This window comes from Dryas octopetala, chromosome 9, assembly GCF_963921425.1.
Source record: "Dryas octopetala chromosome 9, drDryOcto1.1, whole genome shotgun sequence".
NCBI classification, from domain to species: domain Eukaryota; kingdom Viridiplantae; phylum Streptophyta; class Magnoliopsida; order Rosales; family Rosaceae; genus Dryas; species Dryas octopetala.
This window is the reverse complement of record NC_141374.1, coordinates 19,034,077-19,044,388: the sequence shown is the minus strand read 5'-3', so window position 1 is coordinate 19,044,388 and position 10,312 is coordinate 19,034,077. Positions and strand designations below refer to the sequence as shown.

Genomic DNA, 10,312 nt, shown 5'->3' with positions numbered 1-10,312 from the left:
ACAATACATACGTACATACATACATACGGATATATATCCGTAATAGAGTAAGCATCAGAATCTAATCCAATATAAACGGCAGTGTCTCTCTGTTACGCTCTTGGCTCACTTATCAGTGGAACACTAACGATGGCGGATCAGAACCAGAAAGCAGAAATCTTTGAACTCAACAATGGGACCATGCGTGTTCTCATCTCCAACTATGGCTGCACCATCACCTCCTTGTCTGTTCCTGGAAAGGATGGTACATAATTACTTTTCTTAATCTTCTGTTTGATAGTCAGTTTCATTGTATATCAATCTTTTTTTTTTTTTTGGTTGTGTTTTGGTCATTCTAAAAAATATTGCTGATGTTTGGATTGGATGATGAATTTTGAAGGAAAATCGGCTGATGTTGTTCTTGGATTCGACTCCGTTGACCCGTATATGGTAAATTTTATTCACTCTTTCTTAAAAAAAAATGGATTCTGGGTGTATTGATTGCATGATTAAGCTTTTTCATGAGAAAACAAAGCGAAACAGTTGTTGTACTTGGCGATTTGTTGAACCAAAAAGAAAAAAAGTTAGGTGATCTGATGCGAATGCTATCTACACTTTTCTTTGGCACTATCAGTTGATTTTTTGTCATTGGTTATATAACATTGCCTATGAATATAGTGGTTTTAGCCCCATTTGATGATTTATTGGGATTTAAATGTTAGAGTTTTACATGGTATAATCAGTTGAATTTTTTGTTTTAATTTGTATTTTCCTCTTTGAATGTCAATGCATGTGTGATCAGAAAGGGCTTGCTCCTTATTTTGGCTGCATTGTGGGTCGGGTCGCAAATAGAATCAAAGAAGGAAAGTTTACACTCAACGGAACTGAGTACTCTTTGCCTATCAACAAACCTCCAAACAGTCTCCATGGTATGGAATTGTCCAACTTTTCATTCGCAATGCCATTCTTGCTTTGAACTTTCATTAAATCTCTGGTTTCTCTTAAGGCTTGTTATTAATATTATATCATAGTATTTACTGAAAAATCTTGTACACTAAAAAGAAAGGTTTTGTTTGTTTTGTTTTATAATAGTATCAATAGCTCTTGTATTTTACCTTCCTTAATCCACTTTCTTGAAGAATGTATTAGCTATGGTGTTTAGAAGATGGGTCTGATTGTGTGATCAATGATCTGTGGTTGCCTTTGTTTATTTTTGCACAACAGAAATCATGTGGTACACATCCTGCTGATATTTTTTGTTCACTCTACTTAGGTGGTCACAAGGGGTATGATAAGCAGATATGGGAGGTAGCAGAACATAAAAAAGGCGATAACCCATCCATCACTTTTAAATATCATAGTCATGATGGGGAGGAAGGTTCTCTCTCTCACTCTCTGTCTATCTATCTATCATATTTATCTCTTTCTCCCTTCCCTCTCTCAGTTTTATGTTTTTCCTTGAAATAGGTTACCCAGGGAAACTTTCTGTGACTGCAACTTATACACTTACTTCAAGCACAACAATGAGACTTGACATGGAAGCAGTGGCTGAGAACAAGCCCACCCCAGTCAGCTTAGCTCAGCACACCTACTGGAACTTGGCTGGTCATAACTCGGGAAACATACTTGACCATACAATTCAAATATGGGGAAACCATGTTACCCCTGTGGATGAAAACACAGTCCCAACAGGTGAAATCAAGCCAGTTAAAGGCACCCCCTTTGATTTCACCACTGAGAAGAGGATTGGTGAGTCCATCCATGAGGTCGGTATAGGGTATGACCACAACTATGTGCTTGACTGTGGAGAAGAGAAAGAAGGTCTGAAACATGCTGCAAAGGTGAGAGACCCATCCAGCTCAAGGGTCCTTAACCTATGGAGCAATGCCCCTGGGGTGCAGTTTTACACTGGGAATTATGTCAATGGGGTTGTCGGTAAAGAAGGTGCTGTTTATGGAAAGCATGCAGGGCTCTGTTTGGAGACACAGGGGTTCCCAAATGCAATCAACACACCGAACTTCCCATCTGTTGTTGTTCAACCTGGTGAGAAGTACAGACACAGCATGTTGTTTGAGTTTTCAGTTGAGTGAAGTGCAAGTCATTTTGCTGTACTCTTTTGAGGAGTGGATATCGGAATGTGATTTATATTTGGTTTGCTTCCTGCCAAGTGTTTTGAACCTGAATGATGGTATATCCCCTCAATAATATAAAGGATGAGATGCTTCTATTTATACGGATATCAGAGGTTGCTCTTCTATTCGTTTTGAATGAATAACTGTTCATGAGAGTCTATTAGGCCGGAATACATAGCTTTCCTGGCTGTGGAACTTCCTTCGTAAAGTCTACACTTGTTTAAATTTTCGTTTTCTTGAACTAAACGATCAGTTTATGTAGAGAAGCATTTGATCCACATAAAATAGTTCGAACAACAAAATAAACTAATATAAATCATTTGAAAAAAAAAAAAAAAAAAATCCATGACAATCATGCTGAGTCTGCTTTGGCTTTCCACAACATCCCAAAGTGAATCGCTGAAATAAAGTACTAAGAAAACGTTAGCTACATGGAGCTCTAAAGTGAAGCACAGCCCTTGGTGTGTGACGGTAACACCATGTTTCTAAAAATTATGAATGAATGAAATGTTGTTGTATAAATGATAAAGGATTAAGCAGTGGTCTTATTATTGCTGGACTTACATGAGTAGATACATGAGGTTACACTGTATAATTCTTCCTTTTCATATGTTGCCCACACGTGCAACACGTATGAATCTTGAACATTCGAACGGTCATCGTTGAAACTTGAAAGAGAACGTGATTCAAACGGTCAGATGTGCTCATGTTTTTTTTTTAGTAAGGGAACCGAAACCCAAAACACAACCACAAACAACAGCCAAAGACACCTAGAAGTCCTTTAAGAAATAGGGCCCAATATGAGAAGGGGTTCAGTCCAATGACCAGCAACCACGCTCAAGGCCCAAAGCATACGAGGAGAGCCCCTCAGCGGTTCTATTATTCTCCGTGTAAACGTGTTTCAAGTTCAAGCGGTAAAGTTTCCATTGCAAGCTGAAATTCAGGATGGAAAAAAGACAGTTAGATAGAAGTCATAGATGGAAAAAAGACAGTTAGATAGAACAAATACCTATCACTCTCATTTAAGCTGAAATGATGCTTACCCATAGTCTGGGAGTTGTAGGATCAGATTTTGAATGCAATTTGGCTACCTCTGACTGGAAGCGTATGACTATGGCAACCTTAAATTCAATTGAAAAAGGACTGCACAAATAGAATTATGTTGCTAATGACAGTTAGAATATAACTCTAAATTGCTCTATTTTGGTCTTCGCTACAAAAATTATTCTAGGTGGAAACTTACCCTGCTAAGACTGTAGGACAAGTCAAAAGACGGGGAAGTATAACATAAATGGGCAGAGTCATATTATGACAGACATCTCCATCTGCTATCTGATATAGGAAGAGTAAGGCCAACAAATATGTTAATGAGAAGTAAGTTAGTTAAATACATCGACAAGATGTGGAAAGGTGAATGCCTGTGTAGTCTGAACCAGAGATGTTTCAGTTACAATTTTCTCCCCGTGAAGGATTGACTCTACACGAAGCAAGTGTAGGTCAATGGAACAAATCGGAACTGCAGATGCTTCTACTGTTAGCTCACCAGTAATGGGATCCGATAAAGAACATTGAGTAGACATTTTTCCAATAACCCGAAATCCACCTATTCAGCAATACCTCTCATCAGTAATAGGATCATGTCATGACATATTCACCATATTTTAAATATAATAAGCGACGTCAAATTAGAAGTTAAATGCAACACAACTAGTTTCTAAATGGTGCATTCTTTTATTATGCATGCAAAAGAAATTGAACATTCATTAAAGATGAAAACAATACTTCAAAGTTTTAAGAAGAAAGGGGTGGTAGATAATGCAAGTTAAGCAGCAACCTGACTTTAATTCAGGAAGCAGCGGGTGTCTTTGAGTATCCTGAGTGATGTAAAAGATGACCATCTCAGGAGAAACTGGTCGCTGAAGAAGATCAGCTAAAAATACAAAATAACCAAAGCAGTAACTTTAAATAAGTATCTAGATGGAATTACAAAGAAAGAATAAAATCAAATAAAATCCTTATCTATATAGTCAATATATACCTTTATCACTTTCAACTATGAACTCCATTGTTGTAGATAATGATTTATACAGGTATCCTCTCGATATATCTACAGTTAATAAATACTATGGAACAAAGCTTTTTATCATGTTTCAGATAAATATGGAAAGAAAAAATGCATTAAAAAGGTGGGAATTTGGAATCAAATCTAAAGATATTCTCAACTCAGAGTGGAAGCACTGAACATTTGCACTTATTTAAGACAGAAATATGCACCTGAATGTTAATATTTGCTCCATGGAAGGTCTCATAGAACCTTTCTAGGTTATCTTCTCCTGGCTGCCTGATATTCATGGAAAAGGGAACCTGCAACAAACATGAACAGCTATAATTTGCAAATGATACAACTGGAATTCACATTCAACCAAACCAAAAGAGAATATGCAAGTTTTACTAAGATCAAAGCAGCTTGAAATCCACCATAATTTATTGTAACTCGAAAAGTGAAAGGGGCCATTGCATTCAAACTAATTGGGTATAAAAACAGGAGTAAAGGCAGAAACTGAAACCAGACTACTAGAGAAAGATTTGACCAAAAACACAGACAAATACTACATAAGTAAACGCTAACCGCCTAAAAGATAAAATGTTTAGTGGAAACAAGGGATAATAAAGGCGGTTATGCAGCAAAAATGAACAGGTTTTAATCACGGACTAGAAGATTTGTATAAGTTTCGCTACATCAGCAAATCTTACAACATTTGGCAATCACAAAAACCGAAAGTGTGTGGTTTGAATGTTCAATTCCAGAAGACAATAATTTTTCACCAGGGTAGCACACATATTTGGAATATCAGAGTGTCTCAAATTTAAAATAGTGTTCCAAATTTAAAAGCACTTTTAAATTGAATTATTTATCACAGATACCTCTGATGTGCCTGAAGCAATCTTTCCAGAAGGTCTAACCTCAATAATTTTATTCCTGCTACCAAGTGAGAAAAGGAGAAGAAGCACATGAGAACCAAATGCAACATAATAGTAGCAAAGCAATGCCCAAGAGCTATGGAAATCTCACTCACACAATGGTGATAGGCTTGGCAACACCAACTAAACTCTCGATAACTCCCGCCGATCCTCCACGAACCTTTAGAAAAGTATAGCAGTGATAAACCAGAGTAATGGAAAATAAGAGTTTTAATACTGTTTTTTCTTTTCTTTTCCTTTCATTGATTTTCTCGGGAAGCAAACAGAGGGTGAAATCCGAACCTGCAAGTTGACAGATCCGTTAACAGAGAGGCGAATTCCATAGTGAGAGATTGAAGAAGGTGACTTCACTACGATTTTACCCTCAACAAGTTCCTGAAATTCCAGTATCATCATCTCATCGTCATCATCATCATCATCACCATCATATATGATATATAAATACATATATTTACAAGTTGTATAACTATTTGAGAGAGGGTTTGCCCAAGAAAAAAATTGAGAGAGAGACGGAGAGAGCAATTACAGAAGGGCGATAAACACGGCTGGTTCGGGAAAGCTTGAGCTCAATCGACATTGTTAACGACGCAGCAGCAAGTCAGAAACAGCGTATATGTACACAAAGTGTGACTGCTAACGTGGCACAATGTGATTGGCTTTGTAACCACATTCTACGTGGCAAGTACCAACCGAAACAAAAATACAACTAACCTTGATCCCAATATTACCCCTCTCTCAACTTCCCAAAGTCCCAATTTTTCTTCTTCTTCTTCTTCTTCTTCTTCTTCTCCATTCTTTTACTGGAAAAGCAATGAATTTTGCAGCTCGGAAACTCATTTTCGCTCTCCTGATTTTCTCTCTCTACCCTCTCACTCTCCTCGCTCGTCCCTTCGTCCTCGTACTCTCTCAAGACGACCTCTTAGACACCCCCAACTCCCCCGACGACTCACGACCGCCCTCCGACTCAACTCAGAATGACTCGCCCGACTGGGACGAGTTCGGCGACTCCGCCTCGCCCCAGTCCGAGGAGGAGCTCGACCCGGGCTCCTGGCGCCCAATCTTTGAACCCGACCCGTTTAAGCCCGACCCGGCCGCCCAGCACGACGAGCGCTACTACTCCAGCGTGTCGAAACTGATCAAGTCCGTCAGCTCCGGCGATCCGACGCTCATGGACGATGCCGTTTCCGAGATCGAGGCCTCCGCTTCCCGCGGTGTTCCTCACGCGCGGTCCGTGCTGGGGTTTCTGTACGGTACGGGTCAGATGAGAAAGCAAAACAAAGCCAAGGCCTTGATGTACCATTACTTTGCTGCCGAGGGTGGTAACATGCAGTCAAAGATGGCTCTCGCTTACACTTACTTTAGGCAAGATGTATGGAAAACCCTACTCTTCCAATCTCGATCTCTGTTTGGCTGCGGAGGTAAATGAAATTCCAGGATTGATTTTGTTTTTCTTTGGTTTGGTTGGGTTTGCAGATGTTTGATACAGCGGTTAAGCTTTATTCGGAATTAGCCGAGGCAGCTGTGAATAGCTTCTTGATTTCGAAGGACTCGCCGATGATGGAGCCGGTGAGGATACACATTGGAGCTGAGGAGAATAAGGAGGCATTGAGGAAAAGCCGAGGTGAAGAAGACGAGGACTTTCAGATTTTGGAGTATCAAGCTCAGAAGGGAAACGCTGCGGCAATGTATAGGGTCGGTCTCTTTTACTATTTTGGGCTTAGAGGGTTGCGCCGTGACCATTCCAAGGCATTGTCGTGGTTTTTGAAGTCGGTGGAGAAGGGCGAGCCGAAGGCTATGGAGTTCCTTGGGGAGATTTATGCTAGAGGAGCTGGGGTTGAGAGGAATTACACCAAGGCTCTGGAGTGGCTTACACTCGCATCCAAACAGGAGCTTTATTCGGCCTATAACGGAATGGGTTATTTATATGTTCAAGGATATGGGGTGGAGAAGAAAAACTACACCAAAGTAAGAATGCACCTTTGTTCTGTCTCTATCTGTGTTTTAAAGCTTTATGCATTAAGAATGGTCGAGCTTTATCTGTGTTCTGTCTCTATATGTTATGTTTTGTAAACTGTGTTAGTGATTGTTGTCACCGTTGTCACATTGTTAGTTGTAATAATTTCCTGGAGTATTTTTTCTGGACTTTTCTTAATGATTTTCCATAAGTAGCATTTAAAACATTCACCTGTGTCAAGTTCCATTGTTAGGTTGATTCATGTGTGATCCATGTGTAATCCTTTTCATTACAGGCAAAAGAGTATTTTGAGAAGGCTGCTGATAATCAAGACGCCGGCGGGCACTATAACCTAGGAGTAATTTTTCTCAAAGGCATTGGGGTAAAGAGAGATGTGAAACTTGCATGTCAATACTTTATAGTGGCTGCTAATGCTGGTCAACCCAAGGCATTCTACCAGCTGGGGAAGATGTTTCATACTGGAGTGGGGCTTAAGAAAAATCTTGCCAGGGTAAACTCACAATTCTTTTTTGTTTTAGTTTGGCTTGTTCTTAGTTTTTCATGTTCTTTATCTTGTTTAAGGGGTCTACATGCCGTCTCTTTTTTTCTGTTTGCAGTTCCTTTCTTTTCCCCCCCTAAAGAACAAAATATAAAACAGGAGGTTTTTAGAAGATTAAATTTTCTTTTCCTAATAGTTTTTTGAAACCAAATAGCGATCTAAATAAATGATATTAAGATGCACCAACACAGGTATGGACTTACTAATTCCAATTCGTGATCAAAACTTAATTGGTTTCAGGCTACTGTATTATACAAACTAGTTGCAGAAAGGGGGCCATGGAGTTCCTTGTCCAGATGGGCACTGGAATCATACTTAAAAGGGGATGTGGGCAAGGCATTCTTCTTGTATTCAAGAATGGCTGAGTTAGGCTATGAGGTTGCCCAAAGTAACGCTGCATGGATTCTTGACAAATATGGAGAGCGTAGCATGTGCATAGGAGAATCTGGTTTCTGCACAGATGCAGAAAGGCATCAGCGTGCACATTCCTTGTGGTGGCAGGCATCTGAGCAGGGTAACGAACATGCTGCTTTGTTGATTGGGGATGCGTATTATTATGGTCAGGTAGGTGTCTCAAGATGAAAGATGTTTGTCATTACTCTAGGTTCCGGATATATCATTTGAGTAATGCAGCTTGATCTCTGCTTGACTGTTTTTGTTTTCCTTGCTCCTTTCTTAGGGTACTGAGAGAGATTATGACCGTGCCGCAGAGGCTTACAAACATGCCAGGTCCCAATCTAATGCACAAGCCATGTTCAACCTTGGTTACATGCATGAGCATGGACAAGGGCTGCCTTTGGATCTTCATCTTGCGAAGCGTTACTATGACCAAGCCGTAGAGATTGATCCGGCAGCAAAGTTGCCTGTCACACTTGCCCTTGCAAGTTTATGGATACGAAAAAATTATGCCGACGGTTTCCTGGTTAGTTCTTTTTGTTTGGTTTACTTTCTGCCTTCTTGCATAATAGTTGTAGTAACTAGTAATCACTAGTCAGTGGTATCCTGCAATTTTCACTCTTAGAATAATGTTTAAGTGTCTCAAAGTGTAACATTTGGCTTACAGTTGGACCTAGCTTCCTTTTAATGCCATTATAGTGTTATCTGCCAGTTCAGAAGTTTCTTAATATGTGTTAGACTTTTCTGATTCTTATTCCTGTAGACTAGTCTTCTGAATGTGAGAAATTGTTCTATTTACTCACATGAATTAATATGAACGCTGAAATAGTACTGTCTGTTTATCCAACACCTGTTGGGATTTAATGGCCATTTTTCCTTGATCTATCAAGGTTCTCAATTGTTGGACTAGCATGAGCTTTCTTTTTCTTGTAATAAATTTTTTTTTGAGTCCCACTCATCTCCAACTAAAACCCAGACTCCATATTCTCTTTTTTCATTTTCAGTCATCAGAAGATAAAATAAATTCCTTGCTCCCTGTGTGGAATGTAAATGTTACTAAATTGGCACCATGGAGAGCAGGATGAGTTCTGGAAACTTTTCCTTTGGAATACTATATGTTACCAGCAAAGTTCATTATTCCTTCAAAAATATTATTGTTTGCCAAAGTATTAGGACGTATAGGAATTAACCATGCTGGATTGTTTGGAAACCAAGTGCCCAAGTTTTTATGCAAAGTGTATCAAGTGGCAAAATTATGGCATAATTTAGTGAAATTAAGCATTGCTCATAATCCTTTTTCTTTCTAATTGTAAATCCCTATAAATCCGCAATATGCATGTAATAAATTCTTCCTTTTGGAGTGCATGCTTGATTTGTACCTTTTATCTATTCCAAAATCCTTAGCTCTCTTGAACCTTCATTCATTGGTTTTCTTTTTCTCCTTTTGGGTCTATATGTAGGTCCATTTGATCGATTCATTGCCTGAAGTCTATCCGAAAGTGGAAGAATGGGTAGATAATGTGCTGCTGGAAGAAGGAAATGCTACAATATTGACTCTTTTTGTTTGTCTCCTTACTGTCCTATATCTTCGCGAGCGACAACGCAGGCATGCTGTTGCTGCCCCTGGTGGGATGGCTGTTCCGCACCACCCAATTGAGCATGTTGCACCTGCACCCAATTAGTTTTGTTGGCATTGGTGGTCTTCAGGATCTACAAGGCTCTTTTAGCTGTTCTATCTGTTAAGAACAAATATTTTCCTCTAGAATACATGATGTACAGGTATCCGGTGCTCCTTAAATTTATTTGGCAAAAAGCTTTCGTTGTTATAGGACGAATTGTACCATAGAGAAATTTGAGCAAAGTAGAACATAACAATGCTTTTCCCTCGCATATATAAATTTTTTTTTTGGGTCTGAATTGCCTCTAATTCAAAAACCATGTATTTCGCATTAGATTTTATTACCAGTCAATTTTGGTTGGGGTAGAAATGTAGAATCCTTTCCAGTGTTGATCTGTTTAAATTGGTTCAATCTGTTTAAATTGGTTCATTAACATCAAAGAACAAAAGCCAAAGCTACAATGTGTAAGATAAAGAGATTATCTTCGTATTTTTTAGTAGTTAAGTCTCCGAGGAACATTATTCAACTGATGATGTACTTTTAACTTGAGTTGAATCTCATTCTTGACTGTGAACATACATGGCTGTTTTTGGCGGCTGAAACTCTGGTAATACCGTAATAGCATTTGTAAGTTAAATTTACGTTTATTATATTCTGAAGCAGTAAAAAATCAACCACTTAAGGACAATAA

The 10,312-nt window shown here is 39.0% G+C and overlaps 3 protein-coding genes across 9 annotated transcripts; 2 read left to right on the top strand and 1 right to left on the bottom strand.

Annotated features, from left to right (window-relative positions):
* Nucleotides 1–3: 3 nt before the first annotated feature.
* LOC147275332 (Galactose mutarotase-like superfamily protein) lies at nucleotides 4–2,210 on the top strand. Its single transcript, XM_086228438.1, has 5 exons — nucleotides 4–244; nucleotides 380–429; nucleotides 782–908; nucleotides 1,253–1,357; nucleotides 1,447–2,210. Exons 1-5 carry the CDS (start codon nucleotides 130–132, stop codon nucleotides 2,067–2,069), a joined length of 1,020 nt encoding a protein of 339 aa, XP_086084564.1. The 5' UTR covers nucleotides 4–129; the 3' UTR covers nucleotides 2,070–2,210.
* Nucleotides 2,211–2,379: 169 nt separating this feature from the next.
* LOC147275331 (Vacuolar protein sorting-associated protein 26) lies at nucleotides 2,380–5,699 on the bottom strand. Of its 7 annotated transcripts, none has more exons than XR_015124283.1 (11): nucleotides 5,456–5,600; nucleotides 5,189–5,375; nucleotides 5,037–5,094; nucleotides 4,386–4,475; nucleotides 4,150–4,234; nucleotides 3,946–4,041; nucleotides 3,530–3,714; nucleotides 3,355–3,443; nucleotides 3,155–3,254; nucleotides 2,676–3,044; nucleotides 2,380–2,510 (listed from the first exon to the last, which is right to left on the bottom strand). XR_015124283.1 is itself a non-coding variant. In XM_086257449.1 (11 exons), exons 1-11 carry the CDS (start codon nucleotides 5,668–5,670, stop codon nucleotides 2,991–2,993), a joined length of 966 nt encoding a protein of 321 aa, XP_086113575.1. In that variant the 5' UTR covers nucleotides 5,671–5,699; the 3' UTR covers nucleotides 2,611–2,990. The 7 variants fall into 7 exon arrangements, 6 of the variants coding, with proteins under 6 accessions (XP_086113575.1, XP_086113576.1, XP_086113573.1 ...); XM_086257449.1 differs by lacking the exon at nucleotides 2,380–2,510 and adding an exon at nucleotides 5,620–5,699 and having other exon boundaries at nucleotides 2,611–3,044; nucleotides 5,189–5,253; nucleotides 5,376–5,468; XM_086257450.1 differs by lacking the exon at nucleotides 2,380–2,510 and adding an exon at nucleotides 5,620–5,699 and having other exon boundaries at nucleotides 2,611–3,044; nucleotides 5,037–5,091; nucleotides 5,189–5,253; nucleotides 5,376–5,468.
* Nucleotides 5,700–5,831: 132 nt separating this feature from the next.
* Nucleotides 5,832–10,011, top strand: EBS5 (HCP-like superfamily protein). The gene is made up of 6 exons (XM_086228072.1): nucleotides 5,832–6,462; nucleotides 6,567–7,058; nucleotides 7,343–7,558; nucleotides 7,847–8,170; nucleotides 8,286–8,528; nucleotides 9,463–10,011. The coding sequence occupies exons 1-6, from the start codon at nucleotides 5,905–5,907 to the stop codon at nucleotides 9,682–9,684; spliced, it is 2,055 nt and encodes a 684-aa protein (XP_086084198.1). The 5' UTR covers nucleotides 5,832–5,904; the 3' UTR covers nucleotides 9,685–10,011.
* The last annotated feature ends 301 nt before the right edge of the window (nucleotides 10,012–10,312 follow it).